The 25,188-nt window shown below is 43.1% G+C and overlaps 1 protein-coding gene across 8 annotated transcripts in view; it reads right to left on the bottom strand.

Moving 5' to 3' along the window:
* LOC136838287 (longitudinals lacking protein, isoforms A/B/D/L-like) overlaps window positions 1-25,188 on the bottom strand; it is a 39,858-nt gene that overhangs the window by 5,097 nt on the left and 9,573 nt on the right. For 3 of the 8 annotated variants that reach the window (XM_067103163.1, XM_067103165.1, XM_067103164.1), the window contains exon 5: window positions 1,991-9,875. The exons of 1 other annotated variant lie outside the window; for it this stretch is intronic. In XM_067103163.1, the coding sequence (XP_066959264.1) occupies window positions 9,358-9,875 (518 nt within the window). In that variant the 3' untranslated portion in view covers window positions 1,991-9,357. Of the gene's footprint in view, window positions 1-1,990; window positions 12,027-18,383; window positions 24,279-25,188 lie in introns of those variants that run through there. 4 more of the 8 variants (XM_067103160.1, XM_067103161.1, XM_067103162.1 and 1 more) reach the window with 3 other exon arrangements.

Genomic DNA, 25,188 nt, shown 5'->3' with positions numbered 1-25,188 from the left:
TCCCCTTCATTTGTTTCTCCCTCAAACACTCGCAAAGGCCGTTCCCGTTAACTTCAGTGTCGTGTAAACTCGAGATTCTGGTTTGCAAACAGTTACTTCGTCTCGCTTTACAGTTCCAAAGCGGCCTTCGTCACAGTCTGACAAGTCGGATATTTATAGTTATTCATGTGGGGGTCATATTCTTCGAAGAGATTCTGGATTTCAAGATACAACTACAGTAGTCTCGAGCTGTGACGGTTTCTGAAAGACTATATTTCAGTTCTTTAGCCATCTCTTTTTTGTATCAGCCTTCAAGTGTTTTGTTTCCTTATTGATGTCTGACGTTTGACTAACTCAAGCATCCACACTGAATAATATTCTCCATTCGACAACAGTCACAACTCCCACTCTCTTGATGGTCGTAAGCTACGCTCAGTAATAGCTGCCGATAATTGAGCCATTTCATCTTTCACATTCCGATTTGCCGTAGATATGGAAATACCAGGACTAAGGTGACCTGTAGGAATGCCCAGAAATCTTGGAGAAAGGGGGACTCATGCCCTAGAAGGTCCATTTAGGGATACCTCAAGGACTCTCATTTCTCAAAATCACGTCCCCAACACTGAGGACCAAGCGTAGCAGAAGTTCTTCCCCTCGGTCAAGTGCATTAGCCGTTTAACCTTGCCCTCGCCACTGTTTTCCTCAATGAGGAATCAATCAGGAGAGGACAAAAAAGTTGGAAAACGAGCAAGAAAATGGCTAGCTTCTTATATTGCTAGATTCTATGGGTATGGCTCACGTCTCGTGCCAAATCTTCATCTCCCATAAGGCCTTGTTTTCAGTGATTATCCTAAGTGCATCAGACTTCAAGTGGGGACCTTTCAGTGCCATGCTGGACCTACCACCACTCCTGGGGTCATGGTGGCTCTGTGGTATCACCGGCAACGTTAGGTTTGGTCCCTAGTGCAACAAATCCGCTCGGATCTTTGGAAAATGTAAATCTACTTGCTTAGCCACCAGATCTCACACAGGTCAAGAGGGACCTGGGTCTTTGGGGAACACTCAAGTCTACCCAGTGAGTCTTATCAGGCCACATGTAGGTCAAGGAGGAGTTAGGGCACCAATCTTTCAGTCAACAAGGTCACAAATACGCACGTCTGCTGGAGTACCTACAATAAACATGACTGGAGAGGGGCCTTCAAAACACCAAGAGTTTTTAGGACATTTCGTACCTTACACTGAATCTATAAATATTACCGAGACGGCCTCTATACAAAAGATGAAGCTGAAAGGATAAATTATATAACTTACACGTGTCCAGTACAGGAATATAATTCAAATACACATTTGTAAATACATGTATGTTTGTACATGTGTAGGGGTATAGTCGTTCATGAAACCAGTACAGAATTATGCACATAAATCCTGGTGTGATGCTTTCTGACAGAGAGAATTTATTGCTTAAATAACAAATTTTGAAAAGGGAAGATCGCGAACAGCAAGATGGATGACTGGGAAGCCAACTGTTACTTTTCTTATTAATATTCGGTGGTTGTAAGTGCCACAACAACCTTGGGTTGTGAATAAGTAAGACCTCAACTGAACAGACTTCTGTACTTATCAGCTACAATATAAATCGTTACATTTTATCGGTTACTTTAAGTGTGCAAGTTAGTTTATGTTGGGAATTACATGGAATTGTATTGGCTGTAAGAATCTCAACAGCATTTGATTGCAGGCGATAACATGGGGTCTTTTGTCGCTTAAAACATTTTTACTTATCAGAAATCTAGAAATCATTTAAGCGCAGGCTATAACAGGGTTTCTTCGTTACTTAATGAGAGCGTCAGGACCCCAAAGTATCTGTTAAGCTGAGGTGCTACCGGTACGGATTCGACAGACAAGCTTTCGTAGCGGAAGGAGCGAAACAAAGTCTTTTATTAGACTCTGGAACGAAAGGCGTGTAAAGTGACCGCTTCGGTCGGTGGGGTGGGTTAGGAAAGGCCTCCAATTTTGATATTTCCCTTTTATTAATAGGTTCGTTACAAATCTGATTCTTTCTATAATATTTCACAAAACAGCCCTTAACCCAAATAGACAATGCCCTTCCAAAGTTCCGAGATGTCAAATAAAGAGGGATGACGCCGTCGAAGTGTTCGCGCGCGGTTTGCCGAGGGAGACGAGACTTAATTCCTGACGACAGTGGCATCTTTCAAGAGAATCATTAATGAATCATTTATACAGTGTCACTGACTCACGGCAGATTCGATCTTGCTGCTCTGAGAGAATAGGCATCGAGTTAACAGCGCTGACGCGGCTGTAACTTGGTGCAACATCAAGTTACGGCGCCGTAATCGCTGATAACGGCTAAATACCGACTTACAGCGCGGCACTGCAAGCGATCCTCCCGCCACAAGTCGAAATCTTTTGACATACGTAAATTAGACCCCAAAGACCCGATTTAACTTCCCAAGACGGACGTCTCCCTCGCGCAGACTGCGACGCTACAGTTTGACGGCGGCACGTAGGTCTATAAAGAACTCGTTTTCACACGACAGACATTCACAGAGCCCAGTCGCTCGGCACGCGCACACACACACACACACACACACGCTTACTCACTCGCGCAGACACTCTCGTCTCTTCCGGACGTTCACAAGTCGTTCACTCCTTTGAGCATCTTCCGATATAGATATCTGTGTACAAAAGCAATACCTAATTACATTACTACATTATCAGGAACTCTATTTAAGGCATCTTTGATTCACTTAAATCAAAAACAGGAGTTAAGAGAGATAGAGAGAGAGAGAGAGAGAGAGGAACAATATTAATGAGAGGGCAGTGCACGGTAGAAAGGACACTTAAACCAAGTAATTAAAAAATGGTGACAAACTAAAGCGATGACAAAAAACGGCACCTGCGTGTTACCCGTAATCATAGACACATTCACAAGAGAACGAGGAACTTTTCGTTGTATACTGACCAAAATATATATATATATAGTGTATATACTGTATACCCTACAGGAATTATTTCCGGGGTACAAAATAAATAAAAGACACAACCTTTTTATGTGAACTAATTACAGTGACTACACAAAAGCTAATTTACGAAAATATACCGAGGGCCGATTGTGCAGAAGCTCGCTACGCCGCAGAGAGATTTCAACACGCCACAACAGAGGGCCTCGCGATCTTCCGTACAATCTCAAAACCTCGCATCCTTCTCAGATTTCACAAAAACTACGCTACCCTACCACTGTGCTACGATAACTCTTGGGATTTGCTAATGGTCGACATCTCTCTCTCTCTTCCGAGAGAGTCGAGATCCCCTGCATGTTGAAAAATAAACACTTACGTATGGTGCAAATTACACACACATTTGGCTCCTGTGAATATGAATGTTTTTCATTTAAAAGCAGACATTTCAGTTTTAAATGACAAAGCTTTTTTAATTTTTTTCAGTGTACAGACAACTGCCATTGCTAAAACTCAATCCCGCAGACATACAAATTCCTTGCAACCAGAATGCAGAAGACGACGTACGGGTTAAACCAAAGCTCTTCTATAGCACGTTACTTTGGCACAGTCGGAATTCTGAGGCAAGTTTTAGTTTATGCAATATTTAGCAACATGGTATCAACAAGTATAGATTTACAAAGCCCGGGGGAAGGTTTAAACTGGCCGAGACGTTCTAGAGCTATCCAAAATAAAAGCACCACCCACAGGCTGTCACTGACAGACGGAAACATCCACAGCAGGCAAAATTGGGGTACGTGAAGACACAGGACCTTCGGCAACAATATTCAAAACGTTACAGTTCATGCTTTAAAATGTTAGAGTATTAAAAAAAACGAGAGACGAGCTATTACACAGAATTACGACAATAACGCACAAGATTAGTAATAGGGTGCATACCTTGAGGGCCAACTGCACCTTAACTAAATGCTGGTATTTTGTTCATATATTGCAAAATAAGATTTATGGCAACGCACAATTAAGAGTATACAGTACAAGATGATTTTTGAGTGCCTTATAGTATGTTACAGATGGACTTAAAACATTAATTTTGCCTGTACGCCATTCTCCAAAACCCAAGTGACGTGGATAAAACCCTCAAGTTCTCTGAACAAAAGTCACTGGTTCTTACGAGGAAAACGAAGGAGATTTCAAACAGTGGCTGTTAAAACGGACATAGTCTAGGCATGCAACATGACGGGGGAGGGAAGCATTTAGACTGAATGTGAGGTAAGTACCTAATAATTTGTTAAAGGACAGGTATGGTAGGCCGCAGAATGGCGCTGATGAAAACACGTACTGTATGGGATTTCAGATTAGCGTACCAGTATTTATTTTAACTTTAAACCTAAGGGCCTGTGTCCAACACACCCCAAAGGGCATCAAAAATCCCATGAACGCATTCGTACATTCTCGTTTAAAATAAAACGTACGTCGTCTTCATTTTAGGTGTACAGCACATCCTACAAGTGCCCTCGTACATTCCGTCACAAAGAAAATGCATGCCTTACGGAATCCTTTTTCCTAGCTAGTACAGAGTTTGGTCCTAGATTGCTGGACGTAACATAGCATATAGTTCACGTCAGGCTCCAATCCTGGACACGCTTACAATGCTGACATATTAATACCGAATGGCTCGGTCTGCTTACACAAAATTAATTCTACTCACATAGATGACCAAAATACTATATGATGTTGCATATTCAATAGAGTTTACAATTCACACCACACTCATTCACAATCAAGAGAATACTGTATATAATTGGACAATACAACCTGGAGTTTTACAAAACACTGGACTTCATCAGGTACGACAATACGATATTGTACATCAAGAAGAGAGCCGTAGGAACTACACTTAGTTACAGAAATGGCTTCCCCCTACAGATACATATTGACTAGGACCTTGTACATTGGAAGAGGGGAAGAAGAGGGAGGGAATATATTATGCATACGCACAGCATGGCAGACGCTGTACGCACCAACATTTACAAACTAAAGACGTACAGTGCGTACACAAGACGACATTATTACCGCTGGTCTTCCAACGGGGCCTTGCGAACTCTCTCGTCTTAAACAGCGCTCCCTGAGACAACGTGTCTAAAAGCTAGGTTGCATCGTGACACCTAGAAAAATCTAGAAAATAGTTCGTCTCTACAGCTAGAAAATAGTTGAATAGCTTTTGAATGTGGATTACTGGCATAGATTAGGTTGTACTTACTGTAAAAGCAATTAGAAGGTCTCCGAGCTCAACGTTCTGTCTAACGCTCTGCCGTAGGAACACTAAGCGAGAATATAATACTGGCGCAAGTTTCTCCGACTTACCTCCGAGGTATAACTATTAAAATATAACACTGGCACAACGATATCTTCATCTCCTCTAGAGAAAATTATGTAATCATAACGCTATATACTCTTCTCCTAAACTGGAATGGTTTGGCAAATGCCTTCATTTGTACTTTCACCCTGAGGAAGGGTACTGCTACAGTCCCTGTACGTAAGGGAAGTATACCCTTTATAAATGGCAAAAACATGAAATAGTGTAAACTGGGAAATGTCTGCCGACGAAGATTCCAGCTCGTAAATCGCGTTTACCGTGCTGTTCGGGTTTAAAGCGGTTCTTAACCTGGGGTACCTGTGCCCCCGAGGGGTACGAAGCCTTGAACGTGGGGGTGAGAGACATGAGAGTCAGTGCAGTGGTACCGTATCTTTACCTCGAGAAACTAAAAAATATATTTTCATAATATTTCTCTTACTTTAAGAAGTACGTAACTGGATGGAAGAGAGAACCTCGTCTGAACGTCATCGTTAATGAGAAACAATAAAGGAGACACTAAATGTGTGTTGGTGTGCACTAATGTAGTATTACTCATAATTTTACTGTTAAAATGTGCATTATTTGTATCCTACTATTGACACTTTTCATTTGAAATAAGAACGTACCTTTGTTCAGTAATTGAATACATCTAATAATATCTCAGCAAGGTTTGTATTGCTAATCCTTATCATTGTATTGATATTGGATGGGGGTACGAGAATATTATACCGAGGGGTACGGGCACCGAAAAAGGTTAAGAACCACTGGTTCAAATGCTTCCGATGGGGATAAGCGAGAATCCTCTGTTATACCATTCAGCTATCTTGACACGAACTCTACAGCTTTGTAGCCAAGAGCCAAGGTTGAATTGAGACAACCTACCACCCATTACAAACGCCGACAACGACGTAGCGCAACGGGTTGGTGTTTCGTTCAATTCAAACTGCCTCTTACAACCAAATTTTGACATACATTTACAACCAAACGAACAATGGTAATTCTGGTCCGTGTCAAGATTTTCCTGATATAAAGAGCTAATACACAGTTCCCTTCAGACAGCAACTGTACCCCAGCACGGAAAGCAGAGCTAATTACGAGCCAACTTCTCGTACTTTTAACGGCAGAATACGCGAGGGAGATGCTAAACTGGAAACAGCGGCTGTCGTGAGATCACAGACATCGTAACATTGCAAAGAAAGGATGATCTTATCTCAATACTCTATTACTTAGAGGTTGAAAAGTTGAAACAAACGAAAATTCCTCATTCAGGAACTTGAGAAGTGACTGTAATACATCTTGAAACTAAAATTTTATCCTTGTTATAAGCTACCAAAGGCCTCTAGCTTCCTGTGGGGCAAAATCTGACGTGATAATATAACCTCAGAATCCAGACTCTTCTTAGACAGGCCGACTGTCGTTTTTGCATTTCCTGATGAACGACAGACCAGCGTATTTAAAGTTAGCAAGAGACAAAAATAATAAAACTACGCCGTCTCCAGTTTAGCATCAAACTCCTACACGTATTGTACGTGTTTATGTTACGCTGCAAACTTAATACGGTATGAAAACGCACACACAAAAAAATCAAACGGGATACTGTGTTATAACTTCAAACCATCCTACACAAAAATTGTTTTCTGTCTAATCTCTAAGACTACATTACCCTTCTAACACCAAGATCTAAATCTGCCGAAATCAAAAAATATAGTAATAATGAGAGTTCTACCTAACACAGCCCCATTAACAACTGTCTTATCCACACAAACCTCTTTCATATTTAAAGTAAAGCACAGAAGGTGGGATGTCAGAGTCCACAGGGATGTCGTCTCGCGACGTTTTCTCAAGGCCTGTCGGAGACGTGCAGGCGTTAACGCAAGTGGTTATAACTTTGTGATAGATTTCAAAGATAAAATAAAACTTTCAACTTCCAGAACAATGACGATTTACGGCAAGGGATTGTTAGCCCGAAAGATGGACTAGTTGCTCGACAGCGCTAGACCCAACTGCACAAAAAGGACACGAAGATCCATCTTAAACGTGTATTCCTTTTTAGATTATTGGCTCAGTCGTATAAAATGACCAAATCCCCACTGAGGTTTCGTGACCAATCGATGTATCAACATCACTAACCCTTTGAGATAATCTTTCAATTGATGGTGTATTCCCGGCCGCTAGGGTTCAAATAATGTCTGATGATGCCTGTAGAATTGACATTTTGCTTTCCCTATTTTATCATTTCAAAATTAGCACAATTCAGTAAAAATAGTTAATTTAAAATGACAGTATAACTAGCAGGATAACGCAAAAAATAAATTCACAGCAGACAAAGAAATATATTGCTAGGCCTTTACGAGGTCTGAACGGAGTTTGAAATGAACGAGGTTTGGTACACATTTGGGATCTCACGGGGTTAAAGTTCATGAAACCAGTTACAGTGAGGTTATGAATACATACACAACTTCTTTCGTCAAAGACAACTCTCCTAAACCCTCATGATTCCTTTTTTTTTTTTTATCAATTTTCTTTTTAAAACAACCACGAATCAAAATCATGAGGTCGTTCTCGCAAACAGGATAATCGTGTGGTGTTCAGCTCCCTCTGAAGGCATCTATCAATGCACAAAAACAATGCAAACTCAGTCATTTACACCAAGACTCAAAAGAGCTGAGTCAGTAACTGAATTAACTATACAAAATAAATTCGAGCAATTGTAATTCGTAAGGAAAATGGTCAAAAGTGCAACAGGCATCAGATTAGTTAGCATATACAGAGCGTCATCGACTTAATTTTATAATCCCAAAACAAGAATATCTCGCACAACGCTATATTCTCAAGTACAAGGCCGTACCAACCCAAGGTTCCATGACGAAAGCTGTTGACGCTACAAAAATCAACTAGGTCACATTAAGTCTCATTACTGCACATTTGCTAGAAGCTTTGGACAGGTTTTGTTTACTGTGGACAGTCCAAAGTTTGCCATGAACCTAATGGCCTCCAATGAGCAGGGTCAAATGACGCGTGGGGTAACTAGCACTGTCGAGCGTACTGTCACGACATCAGGAAACAAAATCCATATTCTTTAAACTCTTGATAGACTAAATATTCAATTTAGGATTAATCCTGACCCTTTCCCCGACCCAATTTAACAACAATGCTACTTTGGCAATTACGTACAAAGTACGTAAACTGTGCTCGAGACATATCGAACTGGGGCTCCGACATCCCGAAGGGGGAGCAGGCAGACACCTTCCGTGCCAACTCCCCCCCCCCACAAAAAAACCTCAACGCTACAAACAGGGCAACAATAAAAAAAATATTCAATATTATAAAGTATATAAATACAAGTGAGTGAATGCACTATCAATAGGAACTTACGTATATAATTCTCATGACCCGCCGTCTTTTCTCTCCGTCGTGACGGCAGTTAAACTCCAAAACCTTTCGGAATTAAGGTCCGTTGGTGGCGGCCTCTCTTGCTGCGCCCTGCTTGGACGAGACCCTTCGTAATGCCCTCTGTCGTACATGCTCTAAATTGTCCGCCCCAAGAGAGGGTGCGATAACCAGTCAGTACTTACCAAGCCAAAAGAGGCTACTCGACTCCTGGGAGAGGACACGACAGGTGAGGCGACAATGCAGAGGTGGAAACGGGACTACAAAACTATTTACATCTCAAACACCAACCCTACCGACTCCTCCTCCTCCTCCGACTGAACCTAAGTTAATGGATACATTCATCGCATAGAAAGCTTTCCCGGATACAAATGCCCTTTTCTGTCCGTTTGCTGACGTGCGCAGCGACATTTCTCAGACCGGGAGGAGGAGAGCGGCACGCTACGCAGCCTCTTGTCCGTTAACACAAGCCACAGATAAACCTGACCATGAAAATAATGTCGGTAATCCCAACAGAAACATAAATAATCATTTAACAATAATAGGATCATTAGGCACTGCTTCAAATTCACCACAGGTATTGTACATGACGTCTCGACGGCCACACGGCGACGTGCTCCGGTACCCAAATGCCAAAGCGACGCCCGGGCCCCACTACCCGAGGGCGTCCTGATTCTGAGAACTGGGGGCGTTCGCCTCCTGGGGAATCGGGAAAAACTCATCCTTGCAAGGCACGGGACCCACGGCGGCGGCCATCCCCTCCGAGGTGGGGAAGAGGGCCCCCTGGGGGTCCTTCGATGGGTCGGAGAGGAGTCCCGCCTCTCCCGCCTCGTTGCGGTGGGTGGAAAAGACGTGGATCTTGACGCTGTGGCGGTGCTGGAACTTCTTCTTGCAGATCGGACAGGAAAACTGGGGCTCGACGCCGCACTCGTACTTTTTGTGCCTCTTCAAATTGCCCGTGGAGGCGTAGGTGCGGCCGCACTTTTCGCACGCGAACTGTTTGGGCGACTCGGAGAACGGGTAGCCCAGCATGGACTTGGGGCTTATTTTCTCACGCTTGAGGAGCAGGGGGAGACCGAGGGGGGGGGTACGTGTCAGAATGTCCGTGGACATCCGTGGGGGCAACAGGCCGGGGAAACCAACTCGCATTAGATTATAAGCACGCAAGTAATCTGGAAGAAAACACAAGGGTTAGCAGGTCTTCAGGAATCACGATGAGTTGAGAGTACAGGGTGGGCTTAGGGTAGGTGATCATTCAGTGCTCACAACCTATCTTTCTGGATTACAGTACGAGCAATGGAGATGCAACAACATCCAATTATTTAATGGCAAAACAAAAAGAGAGTCTCGTTTCGTCCCTCGACGCACCATAACGAAGCACGAGGGAAATCAGACGTCTTAAATACTTTACTTTAACGTCCATTGCATCTCCACGACTACAAACAAAACAACAGAGAAATTCTCAAGTTTCCTTAAGGCCTAAGCTACTCTACAACTGGGAGGAATGAAGCCAAGCCGTCGTTCTTTCGCAAATGCGGATCTGCACGCACTGGCGAGAGAACTTACAACGGCTGTCGTCATGCAAATACCATGTTAGGGGGAAGGGTTAGGAGGACAGAGCTGTAGGGACAGAGCCAGCTAGTTGGGAGAGAGCCTTAACAAATCAATAAAAAAAAAAAAAAATGTCCGAGAGGGTTAGAAAGCCGTCCATGCACTTTTGGCAACCCAAAGTTATTATATATAAGCTTCCAAACTCACCATGAATATATATACCCGTATATATGTCTATACGACCTTTCTGCCATAATTAGGACTCTTCTTTCTTAAACATCTTGACAGACGGCCAATAATCCTTCATCCTTAGTGGTACACTACATCAAATATAATCCTAAGCGTTGGGGAGTCAGTCCATTGCACGACAGCACGTTTTTGAGATCAACGTTATCTTTCAAGTTTGAGATCAGTAAATTGCACAAAAATTTCACAAGGACATTATATACATATACTGTACCTACTTTTACCGCTTAAACCTATGAGATCGCACGTAACATTACGTGAACCAATAGAGCTGAGATCAAAAGTGCTATTTAATTAGTAAAAAAGTTATGTTAGTTTACAAAATTATAGTACAGATGGTTCCTGCCGCATTGCACGTCAAGAATCCGTGATGAAAACGAACGTGACGAAAGTTACGGTACCTCTTGACCGATTCAAAATCCTGCTCAACTCGAAACCTTGAATGGAAAACTTGCATAGCACCGCAGGAACCATCTGTACAAAGGCGTACTTACTTCCATTCATAATTTATTTGCCACAACCAAAAAACATGAGTCACCTTCCACAACCCAATTCCACAGCCCCTGCAGTAAGTTTTGCAGGGACCATCTCTTGTTTCCAAATGTAAATTACAACACAAAAATTATTCCCAAAACCAGATATATTAAACACAGGTCCATTTAACACCCTAATACAGTAACTTCAGTGACAAACAATAATCTTCGCCCTTTTGGGGGCATAACAAATTGACGAGCGGCCGTAAACTGACACAGCACCGACGCCGTACGTGACGGACGACTTCGGATTCTGCAACGACCAAAGACGTCCGTCGATTTACGGCGTCGTTATGTGCTTGTGATGTGACATGATGTGCTGCTTCAAGTTGAACTTGTGCGAGCAGCGCTTGTCGCAGACGGGGCAGGGGAACTTGGGCTCCACTCCGCACTCGAACTTCTGGTGGCGGTAGAGGGAGCGACGGACCCCGTACGCCTTTCCGCATCGGTCGCAAGTGTACACCTCACCGCCGTGCACCACGCTCGTTGAAGAAGAGGAGGAGGAGGAGTTGTTGACGTGATTGGCGCGACTGCCACCGTTAGCAGGGCCCGCTTCCACGTGCAAATACTTGCTGCTGTTTCCGTTCGGGCCGGCCCCTTCGTTGCCGCACTGCAGCAGCCTACCTACCGGTGGAAACGGGGGGCACAGGCCTTTGGCATTGTTCTGCAAAGACAGCATCACTGCTCTCTGCGCCAGGGCCTTGACAAATTCCAGGTTCCTCACGGCCGAACTGTACGGGTTCGTCGGCCCGAGACCCTGCACGTTGCGGAGGAACGAGAACTCCGCCAGGGACTGGGTGCTGTCGTACGAGTGGGCCGTGAGCAGCCCCAGGGCAGCAGAGGTGGTCTGCTGGAAGGAGGAAGAGGAGGAGGAGGAGGAGGGGGGAGGAGGAGCGGCCACCGGCGAAGCAAAGCTATAGAAAGGGTCGCTTAGGTTGGCCGAACACACGGACGACTCGAACCAGGTGTTATTGGCCTGGGGGTAATCGTTCCCTGAAACAGAGATACCAATGACACCAAAAGCAACCCAGCGGTGCGTCAAGGGAAAAGACCTCCACCGACTGATGCCCCACGTACTTCCAAAGCTAGGGTCTACGCAGAGTGTTAAGAGAAAAAGGCAGCGGCAACAGATGCTTCGAGACTGGGTTATGAAGAACGCTACAGAGAACTGCCGCCATCGGTCCTTGCATTTCACTACAAGAGGCTACTTTTTGCTACTTTATAGAGTGCTCAAGAATGCGATTCATCTCAGACTAACACCAGCACGCACACAGAAGAGAGTGGAAGATGGCACTACGAGAGAATGCGTGTACAGTAGAAGTTGCTCGCCTACGTTTTGTGTCAGTTCCAACGTGCTACAGTTCTATCAAGCCACAAGCACATGCGGTTACATCGTCCAAGGCTGTTAGTGAGTGCTACTCTATCCTAAAGACACCGATTACCAAGCTCAAGCTCGAGAGAAGACCATCACCGAAGGACGAACCAAAATACCGACTTTCATGCGAGGAGTCAAAACGTTTCGTCGAGGCAAATTATCTTCCCTTAAATTTCTGTACGGGTACAAAACGTGATCTCTCGGACAACACAGTTTCAGTAACCAATCAGCACACAGTTCACTCGAAGCACGGGTATGTATAACAAATAATCGAACGGCCCCGCAGTTAATTTAACCGGTCGTCGGACATGCTAACCACACAGAACACGTAACTAATTGAAAGACAGGATAAAAATGACATTAACTCTCTGGCTGGTCACATTGTCAGGTCATCTAACAGGATTCAGTTCACGCAACAAAGTCAAAAGTAAATAGCGTACAAATAAGCAATCAAAATGGCCAGCCACAAGCTGGCCGGCTAGCTAGCAAAGGGGAAAGTGCAGGAAGGTCTAAGCGTCAAGAACAGAGATCGCGCTGGATAATATTACGTTCTATTTCAAAGAACTGGTTAATAACACCTCATCTTTATTTATAACTGAAACCAACGGACATACATCGTGTTATAGGCTAGACCCATTAACTCTGATAGGGGTTGCGTGCTTTGTGTAGAGAACTGTCCCTGGTACACGTATTCTTTAGAATGAATGCATCAAAATGTTATTTGGGGCTTCTTTGAACAAATGCAACAAAATATTTTGCAAACAACGTCAACCAGAATTCACAGTTGTTTGTAATGACCGAATTATAACGAGTTTAATAACAAGTGGTCCTGACAAATCACAAGGTTTGAAATTACTTTGTGCCATTCGCAGACAAGTTCAAATTTTTGTTTGTTGAGAAATGAAGACTCGTAGCCAGCGTTACATACCAAATTTTGACTTAAGCACATCCACATAGCCTGGTTTTTTCCAAGCTGATGGCAAATATCCTCAAGCGATTTGAATTGAATCAAAATTGGTGGGATGGAGATGTGTTGAATTAATGTTTACGAACCATTTAATTTTATTCTCGTTACTTAGCAAACTGACTTACTGAACTGAAGCTAAAACGATATTATTAGATTTTCAACAAGATAATGTAGCACAGTATTCGAAAAGCATAAACATATTGTATTTCCTCTCTGCTACTGCAATATATTGACCAATCAGAGGTAAGATCCAGGGTTCAGGGATGTCGAGTGTGGATATTTGCCGTCAGCCCTGAAAAAACGCAACAGTTAGCCCATTTTATCCGTAGTTTCTGAAGCCAAAAAAGTAGACATAGCAACAAAATGTGTACTAAGAGCTTTCCGTAGACATAAGCACAGATTACACAAAGCTCCCTAAAGCATCCTTTAGCGCACCGTAGCCATGCAAAGCACTCGACAGAGTTCAGTGGAAGCAACAGCGACAGACATATTTTGCTTAAAAAATGGAAAGCTGGAATAAAAAAAAGTTAAAATAACACAACACATACAAAAACCCAACCACAGGTTACAAACATACTTCCTCGTCGTTTGCTAAATCAGTCTTACTTGTCAAGTTACATTTTCTTCCACAAACACCAGGTAGCAGTTATTATTCCACATTAGTGATTGTAAAAATATACATCTATATACAGAACATAATAATATATACACAAACTAAACAAAACATAAATATACAAATACATACAGTAATTATTTATCTATTTTCTAATTGTTTCATCATATAGTCAAAATAAACAATGGTAATGTATAATTGAACAGCCATCTTGGTAAGGCCTTCATCATACCAGGAACCAGAAGCTTAATACAAGCGTTGATGTCATCGCCTGTAGAATTTTAAAGACTGTTTACAGTCAGCTTTAAAAACCATACGATCGACCACCACATTTCGATAATATGTGGTCTCCTTGGGTACTTATTTTAACCGTTTCATCCTTAATCCTATTCTCTTGCCACTTGTGCACAATTCTGGGCACCTCAAATAATTTTTCATCCATTTGTCAAAATGGCGTCGCTGCTAAATCTGTCTAAGCCAAGGATCAGTCTGTACAAAGTTCCTTGACACACATTCTTGTACCAGGCTCTGCAAACATTGCAAGATTATCTTAATAGAGAATTACCTCCAAAACTGCTTTGTCACATTACGACAAATGGTGTAACGTTACTTTCCAATACTGATGCAATAAACTTTTAGGGTCTACGTACATGAACACCTCTGCTTGTGGTGTTATCAAACTATGACAAGGCCAGCTGTCCAAAGGTTCTGTTTCGAAGGACGTCGAACTGGGGGGCTACAGGAGAAACATGGAATGGCATGGCTTAGCGACAGAGCACTGACTTGGTACCGCTGAGGTCAAGGGTTCAATTTCAGCTTGGGGTTCGCCCACCTGACTTAGCTGTGACCTAGAGTGCTTTCTTTTCAACAAGATGTGCCCCTGTCTCCATCCGATGGGATGGGATACTTTTTAAGACCTCAATTTCGACGTAAAAAACACAGCGGTAGTCTATGAATTAGACGTTTCCGTTACAAGGAGTTGGAGGCATTAGGTATGACTGTTTCTGAGAAATAAGATGCCTCACAGTAGGATACCCCTGGTTAATAACTGTTGGTACCTTAGTACCCATTTCCATTTTTATAAAATGGACCATTTAACAGGCGAGCTAATGGTATGGAATATAAAATTTAGGCCAGGGGTCGAGGAAAGTAAGATGCAACCCAGGGATCACAGACCCCCACACGAATGGACCACAGGTGTCACCTCACTTGTTTGTCGTAATGTGACAAAGTATTGTCGATGTAACAACATTGCTCAGATAAAATGGGGGCATGATGTGGGAAGGTGACGACCTACTTCCAATGGTCAGAGACAGCTTCAGTGATCTAAGACTCACAGACTGGTGGCCACTTGGTTAAAAGCTTTGACGTTTCATTCTAATTTAGTTTCCGTTACGCTGCGTTTCCATGCCTTTCTTTTTCATAATCCTTCTGTCAGTAATCATGTTTTTGCATTTCAACAAGCACCAGGGAGTCTTCTAGTTTTAACACTCCTCCTACAATGTGGCATCTTCCTAAGTGTTCACGGCACATACTCAGTGTAAACACATCTTGATTCACGCTGGAGGTCAAAATGTTTCGTCTTGACATTCTTGAACTTTCATTTTGTAGAAATCTTTGCAAAAACAGGATTTAGATATTATAAACACCATCCACCCTCATGCAATCCTGCTTTGCCTCACTAGTTGCTGACCAGTTGCCCAATTTAGCTGACACTGGTAGACATCATAGAGCAATCTCTCACGTCACGGATGCTGGCAACTTCAGGAGAACTTCGAGACTGAATTTTATAGTTTGTGGAGAGAATGTAGAGCCTTTATTCTGAATACAAAACTAAACAGTATAACCCCTTCATTTCAAAATCCACTCCATAACTTCCACACTGAGAACAGAGCGGTACAGAGACGCTGCATGCAAAAAGTGGTTCTCTCTACAACAGGTTCTGTAGCGCTGTCTACAAAGGGGGAAACGAGGATGTGTCTTAGAAGCCACAAGGAAAAAAAAATCTACAAGGTCTCACAATCTACGCCTTTCCTGTGCAACTGTACATCCAACGAACATGCAATTACCGGGGAGGATGGGGGTGCCAGACCGCAGTCCGCGGCGGAATTGCGGGTACTAGATGCCATCCCCGAAATCTGGATCGAGGGATGTAACGGAGTATACCTCTAATGTCTTCGTTCATATATCCACAAAGAGAGCCACCTCTGATCCCTTTCTCTCTCTCAGGATGCTCTGTCACACCGGGATGTTGCTAGAAGTTGCTGCAAGCGGCGAAAAGTCCCAAGGATGTGATAATCCTACGTGCGGTTCCGTTGCTCTCTATCCAGAAGGATCACTTCGGTACGAGGTTCTCCCGAGCATTTGCTACGAGAAGCCCTGGGGAAACAGGTGGTGCGACCGGCAGTTTTGCACTGCGCGTCAAGACAGGGATGTCCTTGACTCTGGTCTGGCGGTTTTTCAAAATCTCGATCCCTAGCAATTTTAGAAGGTGTTCATTTAAAAATCACCTCCCTGGTTTTTACAATCTTGGAAACGTTTTTCAAATTGATTCGTTCGTTACGATCAAATGTGAAATTCTGACCGCACGACTTACCAAAGCGAAAGAGCACATGGATGGGAGTTTAGCAACTCTCAGCAAGGATGCCAGTCACGAAGTCGCCTCAGGCTGACCTTCGTTTTGCCCGTTCGCAAACCAAGCTATTCGCAGCTCTGGACTCACTGCGTCACCTACTCATGGATTTCGCTGTGGAACAAATACAGTACACGTTATTCGCGGAAAATTCGCCTACTCACATATTTTCCACATAGAAATATTCACAAATTACTGTATTTTCATATTTTCACGACTGAATGGACTTTATGTGATAAAACTGTTAAAATATTCAGGTATAAGCATTTTTAAGAGGGTTTTTTGGTGTCTGAACTATCAAAACAGGCAGTTATAAGCGCTTCTAGAGGGATGTCAGGTGTTTGCGGATTTGAGCTATTCCCCCAGGGAGTAGTGGTACACCTCCCCCACGAATCCCAGGGGACGACCGTATTTATATTCTCAACCTTTAAAAAATGGCTATAATCAATGTAGGGAATGTTGAAGTTGATGTAAATATTTTTAGATTCTTGGTGAATTCCAGTGATCTTCAAAAGATTGACATGTCTGACGCTCAGCGTTCAAGAACGGAAGCACGCCAGGACGCATGAAAACCAAAGGTCAGATTTAGCATGCAATACCCTTAACATTAACCTAAACCCTCTAGGCCTATGCAATACCCAAATTAAGGCAAATCAGAGTGCTACGTGACCCAATACTGCAGCTTTTATTCAGAAAGTTGCTGAAAAAGTGATCCTCTGGCTTATACAAGTGACTTGAACCTAGACACTTGCCCCTGGATAGACTACAAGCCTATATGCCATAGGTCTACTTATAGAGTCTCGAGAAACCGTTCCCTGGTTCCCCCTGGTCCTCGCATGGGGGGGGAGAAGGGCCATATGTTTCATCGCCAAGAGAATGAGTGAGCCAGCCACACTTACCTTTGAAATTTAACCGAGGTTTTTTAAGTTTGATTCAACAGATTCCCGTAGATCTTCAGGATTTAGTAACTGGATAAATCAAAGATTCGGACAAGATTCAAACAATAGGAGCTTGTACGTTTGCGGAACGGACATCAAGTCGATTGAAAGAATCAGTTCGAGAGGCCGAGAACGCAATGCAATGTGATGCGGACTAGGCCCTCAGAAAGCGTGGTAATTCGGTCACGCAGCCTTAAACAAAACTAGGTGTCCTGGAAGACAATTTTCTGCGGGTAGAATTTGATCGACAATCGGGCGAGAAGTCAAAGTCGACCCCGTGAATAGCTAAAATCTGCGAATACTTAAAACCCCTCTGGAAATGCTTAGAGCTGCCTATTTTGATAGTTCAGACACAAAAAGAACCATCTAAAAATTGCTTATACCCGAGTATTTTAATAGTTTCATCACAAAAAGTGCATTTAGTCAAGAAAATATGAAAATACAGTAATTAGTGAATATTTCTCAGGGAAAAATACCACGAATAGGTGAATTTTCTGCGAATAATGTGTATGTATGTTCCACAGAGAAATCCGCAGATCGGTGAGTCTGTGAATCCGGGGGTTGACTGTACGTAGAATGTAGCTCTCTCTTGATTACGAAGCAAAAATGAACGGTCGCCAATGGCCATAACACAACGTCAAAGATTGTAAACCAAAGTTACATTCGGTTGGTTCAGGAAAGACATCGTCTGAGTTACCAAGGCGTGTCTTGCTTTTTGACACCCGTAAAACCAACGTGGCCACGAGAGGCAGCTGTAATTTTAGGATACGCAGCCATCGAGAGAACTTCGAAAGGATGTTTGTAGGATGAAGAAAAATGCAGGAGTCAATCATTATCCTTTAATAACAAATAAATGACTAATTAACAAAAAAAAAATCTGTATGAAAATAAACCAAGTTATCAACAATTACCTCCAAGAGAGCAGCAGTTAGTGCAAAAACAGGATTTGTGATGTGAGTGAACTGAAAAAAAAAAAAAAAAAATAGGGGAGATGGGAGATGAAAGTGACAACTATGATGATGATGATTGATGCTCATTGTACGTTCACGTCTCGAAGAGGGTACTGCGACCTTCCACCCAGATTACAATAATAACAACAGGACTCTTTGTGACTTAACAACCACGCACGGCGTCAAATTTACGTGTCATGCGAGTGACAGGGAGACGTTTCGTGCGGTAACGTAATTACGCTACAGCAAGAGGAAATTCAAGGACACGGTGAGTTAAGACTACTTGTTACGATGACCAACAACTGTGAGAGGATTACGTACATAACAAACATTCATATGGCACCTCTGTTCCCGTTAAGATGAACATAAAAGGATTTAACAAATACAGAAATTGTTACAGTCATAATGTCACAAATTTAACAGAGGGTTAGAATCACTCCTCGACGTCCAGATCGGACGTACGAGACAGTGTGTGTGTGTGTGTGTGAGAGAGAGAGAGAGAGAGAGAGAGGGAATTCTAAAAAGTTTCAAGGCAAAAATAGATCCTACATTCACACGGCATTTTCCAGCCCCTACAACTTGCATTACCGAAAAAGTTTGGCTTAATATTAATGGCATTCACGAATTCTCTGAAAAAATAACACTGGATTGTACCCAACTCTTTCGCTACTCTACAGAACAATTCTGGTCAGCTACAGACTTTCCACAATTCAATACAAGCTTCCTCGGCGTTGCAAGATATACTCGTACGTATCTAGATACTATGCTTCTACGCCCCCTAGACAGGGGCTCTTCTACACCCCTAGACAGGGGGTTATCACAAATCTGGTAATTTAGAAACTGCTAAAATCAATCTATGCAACCAAACACTAAACCTGACTAGCGGAATGCTTTAAGCCAACTTCCTTTCTCACCAACGTCACCATCTTCCTCGAAACTAAAATCTCCTCGTACGTTAAGTCTGTCACACGTACGTAACGTGTATATGTTGCAAACACGAGAGAATTATCACAATAACAATTGAGATTTATGGGCTGTGGACTACCCAGGCATTCAGCTACCCCCAAAATTTGTAATTTTACCTCCAACACTACACATAACAAAATGCTGTACGCCCACGACAGGGTCCCGTTCCGTTATCAATGCAGCGGACTCTGGTGCACTCGGGTGCGTTTAAATGTACACTTTCTCCAGAAATCTGAAGGTGAAGGCATGGATCTAATCGCTTCGGGACAACAAAAGATTACGCGCAAACCCTCGTCATCTAACCAAAGCTTAGACAGAAGGGACCTCGAAACAAATAGCTGACCTCAAATTGACACCATAATATTCTTTGGAAGCCTGTTGAATTTAAAGTCAGTGCCCCCCATGGTGGCCCTTTTTCATACGAATAGGGGTTCATCTTCAGAATAATAATAATTACAATTATACAGTTTTTGGGTCTGCGTAAAGAATATAACTTACAGAGGGCTACGTGGGTTTCGGAAATACTAAACGTAATTTGGGGGCACGCGCAAAAATGTACCAAAGTCCACCACATCAAAAACGGGGATAACACCTCACAACGTAACAGCTGCACGTACATCAGTGTCGAAATGAAAAGTTAACACAGAGTGAATGACGACAAAAAACCTGACGGAATCCTTACAGGTGTAAAACAAAGATCTCAATAGCTAGGAAGAGAAATAAATTAGTGGATGATACTCAATGGGACAATGGAACTATGTACATCGTGAAACAATGACAAAACATCTCGCTGACTAAGTCGCACGGTCATAAAAAAAAAAAAGAACACGATCACTTGAGTGACAACAAACAAAACTTAGACTAAAATTATTATTGAGCACAAAGACTATTTACAATAGACTTCTAGACTTCAAGATCTACCAATTTGATCTATGATTGATGACTTGGGATGATCACAGATTAAAATAAGTCTTTTTATTTTTTGTTAGGCACGGCCGCGCGGCCGAGGGACGGCCGTGGCGGTGGCGAGGGGTCTCTGGGAAGGCACGCAAGTTTCAGAAATGGGAGGTCGCGGAAAACGTACGGAGGCTTGGAACAAAACTTGAATTCAGTGGCAAGGTATCGTCAAAGTACACCTCAACTCGACAGATGTTTCAGCCTGCGACTGAATATTTTCTAGATAAATAATAAAGTCCATTACGTTACAAAGACGCTATATGAAGTCTGTTACGTCACAGAGACGCTATATCATAACCTGCGTTTGAATATTCGTTCCCTAGCTGTGGTATACCTAACAGCAATTCCACTTCGTTCTCAACCTTAACTCTACTTTACACTTCAAATTTAAGAGATTTAAGTGAAAATGCATCACCTCTAAAATGATACCCTAGCAAAAACAATTTAATTATGTGGCTGATAAGTACAGCAGTCCATTAACAAAATAATTAAGTGGCTGATAAGTACACCAGTCCATTAAGTCGAGGCGTCACGCTGACGAGCAAACGAACTATCACCAAGTTCCCTCCCGAACTAAGGACATTTTGACATATTCGTGACCCCGGACCACCCGGCCGCCCCAGGGCGACGCCTGCCGTCATTTCTGTACAACAGCGAACTACCACCGACTACTATATTGCACTGAGCGTACACTTTGTACTGTGATTAGCACGTCCTGTGCCAACGGCTACCCAAATCTTGCCTGCGGGGAGGGCATTTGGAATGCCCCCGCCCGTCATGGCAAGTTGCTGTCGTGGTAGTTATACAGGGTTAATCAAGGGAATGTTTAAACCAAGACACGTAAAAAAAAAAAAAAGCTCCACGTAAACAACACGTCATCTATCCTACTGAACGTTACACCGTTAAAAAGTAACTCTTATTGACCTGAACAGGGAGGTAATTTCAGAGGAGAGAGGACCTAGTCGCCGAGTCAGCAAGTCCTCTGAAGTCTCTTCCAATCGGTTTTACGTGCTCGTTCGACCCCCAAGTTTGGATTCAGTGGGTAAATGTCTTTGATGCTAGCTTACAATCATTGAGTTCATAATCTGCAGAGTACTTATACAAATTGGGGGCCGACAGCATCGTACCGAGTTCAAAATCTCGTCTCTGTTCTCCGCGTCAGATTCTCCGTTACACCAGAAACAAAAAATAAACCACTGGGACCCTTCAACCAACCGAGTTATTACCAGTCTTTTAAACAAAGAGGTGGTTACATTTTTGAACAGAACTACAGATACAGAACTGTATACTCGTACATAATCTCAAGTTTTATCTTCCATCTGCTGTAAAAGTTTATCAAAATACATCAATGTTTTCCTCTAAACACTAAGAAAACTGTTTTACAATCACAGCTGGTTTATATTCACTGTATACAGACTCTTGAACACGGTCAAGTCTACCAAATTTACCACGAACAAGCTGAGTACAGACAGGTATTGGACGTAAAATAAAAATTGTGGAACAACAATCGTATGTAACTACAAAATTCTGTTTCTTTAGGTCAGACAAATTGAGTAACTTCTAATAATTAACTGACGGGAAGCAGATTTCACATAAAAAAATCCTTGGACGTTATACTACGCACGTAACAAAACGTATTACAAATTTCAGGGCACCAGAACTAGAAATGCATTTAGAATGACGACCTCGTTTTAAAAAGTATTAAAACTTAAAGTCACATTAAATACGGACCATTAATTACGAACAGAAACCTCTCTCTATATTTTATACGAATACCGTCCTGCTGTACACAACTTCATTCTGTGGTTTACAACATGTTCCGTACAATATACAAACACACCCACATCATCCACTAAGGTGGATGATAACCTTGGTAGTTACCTCAGAAAAAAAATCTTTACATGACATACAATGCAGGCTTGTTAAGATCTCAGATGTACACATTACAAGATCCAAGACATGCCATGTACGCACAAGTTGCGTACAAGTTACGTAAAAGGTCTTCCAAGGAGTGAAATTGAACTTTAACTCGTCCGTACACAAAAACGATAACTTGAACTCTCACGCAGATTACAGATCTAATTTCTGTCCTCCTAGCGAGGCAACAATTCTCCACAGGAAGTTTCCGTAACCAATATCATCATTAAATAGAGTCTGCAAGCACAACCACGGAAAACGCATCCGGCAGAAGATTTTGTAAAGTAGGTTCAGGTACATGAAATGCATAACGCACACATTAATCGTCTACACTTTTGATTGTGATCAATCTTGTACAGTTACAAAAAAATAAGTGAGGGGTGAAACTATAGTATAACCAACCACATTCGATATTTACACATTTTGTTAAGGAGCACAGTCAAGCAACTTACATCTCTAGACACGGTGACAGCGACCAACTTGCTCTGCGCGCACTTCTTTGCCCTGTCTTCGGAAGGCACCATTGGTATCACATAGAGCCAGTCTGGCCCGTACAAGGGGTTAAAAAAAAAAGAGAGAGAGAGAGAATATTGTAGTCGGGAGACCTCCTCCAATCCCCTGGTGTGGAAGAGACCAACCAACACCTCTGGTTGGAACTCTTCCGTGGATCATAGCCATGCAAGTGCAAGTGTGTCTTCCGGTGTATTAGGAATGAGTCTGTCTTAAAACTAAATACTTGTGATGTGTGTGTGTGTGTGTGTATGTAGGGCACCCGATATGTTTATACATACGTTGTGTACGTACATAGTCCAGAGCAAAAGCGAGCCTTGTCCTGGCCTCGTACGACGCTGAGTAAACGCGGCACGCTGAACAATATGAGGCACCTCTGAGGAGGAACAAAGGTATTCACATTTACTGATGCGCTTTTGTGCGTACACAAGTACGCTCCGATACTTGTAGAGACACTAATGTATACATACACATGCAGGACTGGAAATGCAATGGCTACTACGCTGCTCATTCAGCTGTTTCTGGAGTAGTGTACGCAAGGTGGTCACTCCTCGCGAGTTTAAGTGTGATTTTTGTATTAGCTCCAACACCTCAAGTGTAACGGCATGTTTTGCGTTGAAAAGTGTACTGTTTATGGTAGTAGTCTTTGGTGGCAAACGTCAAGACAACAAAAGCAATGAAAGCCCTATTCAGAGTCTTCCAACCCGTTCCTACCTCCATCACCTTTCACGTTCCATCCCTAGTGCGTTTAAAAGTGGATCCATCACCATGTTAGGGTGTCACTTTACATTACGTCTGCATGTGTGTAAACCTGAATGTTGGGTTTCACTTCCTCTTTCTTCCTTCCCCAGAGTAGCGAGTGTGCGTGTCTTCGTGTGTCTGCGTGAGCTCGCGTGTAATGAGAAAGGATGCATCATTCTTGGGAGGGGGATCCCGGGCAGTGTCAGTAGAACCCTCTTGTTCCAGCACCAAACAAACGGATCGGACATTACCTTAATTGCTAAAACGTAAGGGGGCTTTGCGCGCGGTCGCAGAGGGCGAGAGCGAGAACTCTCTGGGCTCTAGCTCGCCATGTGCTTTCGAGCCACGTGCCTCAGGAGGTGCGCTTTCTGCTTGAACTTCCAGTCGCAATGGATGCACTGGAAGCGCGGCTCCACACCACATTCGTTCTTGATGTGGTGCTTGAGGCCCTTCCGCGTCTTGTACAGCCGGCCGCACCTCGAGCACTCGTTGGCCCGCATCAGCGGAGGCGCAGCCGACAAGGTGGTGGGGGTGGGCGGGGAGTGTCTGCCCCACGGGGAGGACGAAGGCGGGGCGTACAGCCCGGGAAAGGGCGAGCCGATCCCCGGGTGGTGGGACCTTGGGGGTATGGTCAGGGGGGAGCCTAAGTATGGAGCGAGGAATTTGCTTTTCCATAATCCTGTAACGAGGAAGAAGACGTCAACTATATAACTCCTCCCCCTGCGTCGTCTCTCTGCGCAAACTGCCGGCATCGGTCGTGACGGCAATTGGCAATTCTGTGGTGTTTCTCGTGTCGTGGTCGAACTTCTAAGTGTTAAATCTACTAGTGTTTCTGAGAGCTACCGCTGAACGGCGGCAATTGTGTGGTTCCTAACGTGTTGTATAGTGTTTCCCCTGACAGACATTAAGACAGGTTTGGCTTCCCCAAGGCTAAAAACTCAATGTGATAAGTGTTTCTTAAGGCTGACAGCCATTGTACAGTGTTTCTCTATGCCAATAGTTATAATGTCATTGATGGATAATAGCTTACAGTATAGGGTATTGGTACAAAGTTAGCTAAATTCTCGTTGGTATTAACACAAATTTGCAGTCCAAATAATACATGTAAAATCCTACATCACCAAGTCACCTGGTGAAACGGCATCTCATGCCCACAAGGACACGCAACAAGGACACGGATTTGTCGTTTCAAGTTGAAATATAACGCAAAATAAAATTCTTCTGAGGAAATACTCAACAGGGCATCTTCACAGTGAGGACCTTCAGAAACTCTTGCACACAACTGTAACCTATGCAACCGTCAAAAACACTCCTGAGTGTACAGTGTACGTAATTTAGCCCAGTACACTTACTGCACACTAAAATATGGTTTCAAGTCCTAACAACAAATTACATTGGCTTTCGTAAAACTGAATACTTACTCTCGCTGTTCAGGCACAATTTGGGGTTCAGGCCTGTCGACGGTCACGTGTTAAACAAAAACTATACGATCGTGTGAATGTATCTCATGCTCAGATGCTTTGAAAAAGACTAAAAATATAAAAGAAGAAATCTACAGACTACAGGAATCACCACACAGAGAATGGAAA

This window comes from Macrobrachium rosenbergii, unplaced genomic scaffold (genome assembly GCF_040412425.1).
Source record: "Macrobrachium rosenbergii isolate ZJJX-2024 unplaced genomic scaffold, ASM4041242v1 60, whole genome shotgun sequence".
Classification (NCBI taxonomy): domain Eukaryota; kingdom Metazoa; phylum Arthropoda; class Malacostraca; order Decapoda; family Palaemonidae; genus Macrobrachium; species Macrobrachium rosenbergii.
The sequence above is the reverse complement of the archived record's forward strand: the minus strand, read 5'-3'. Positions and strand labels throughout refer to the sequence as shown.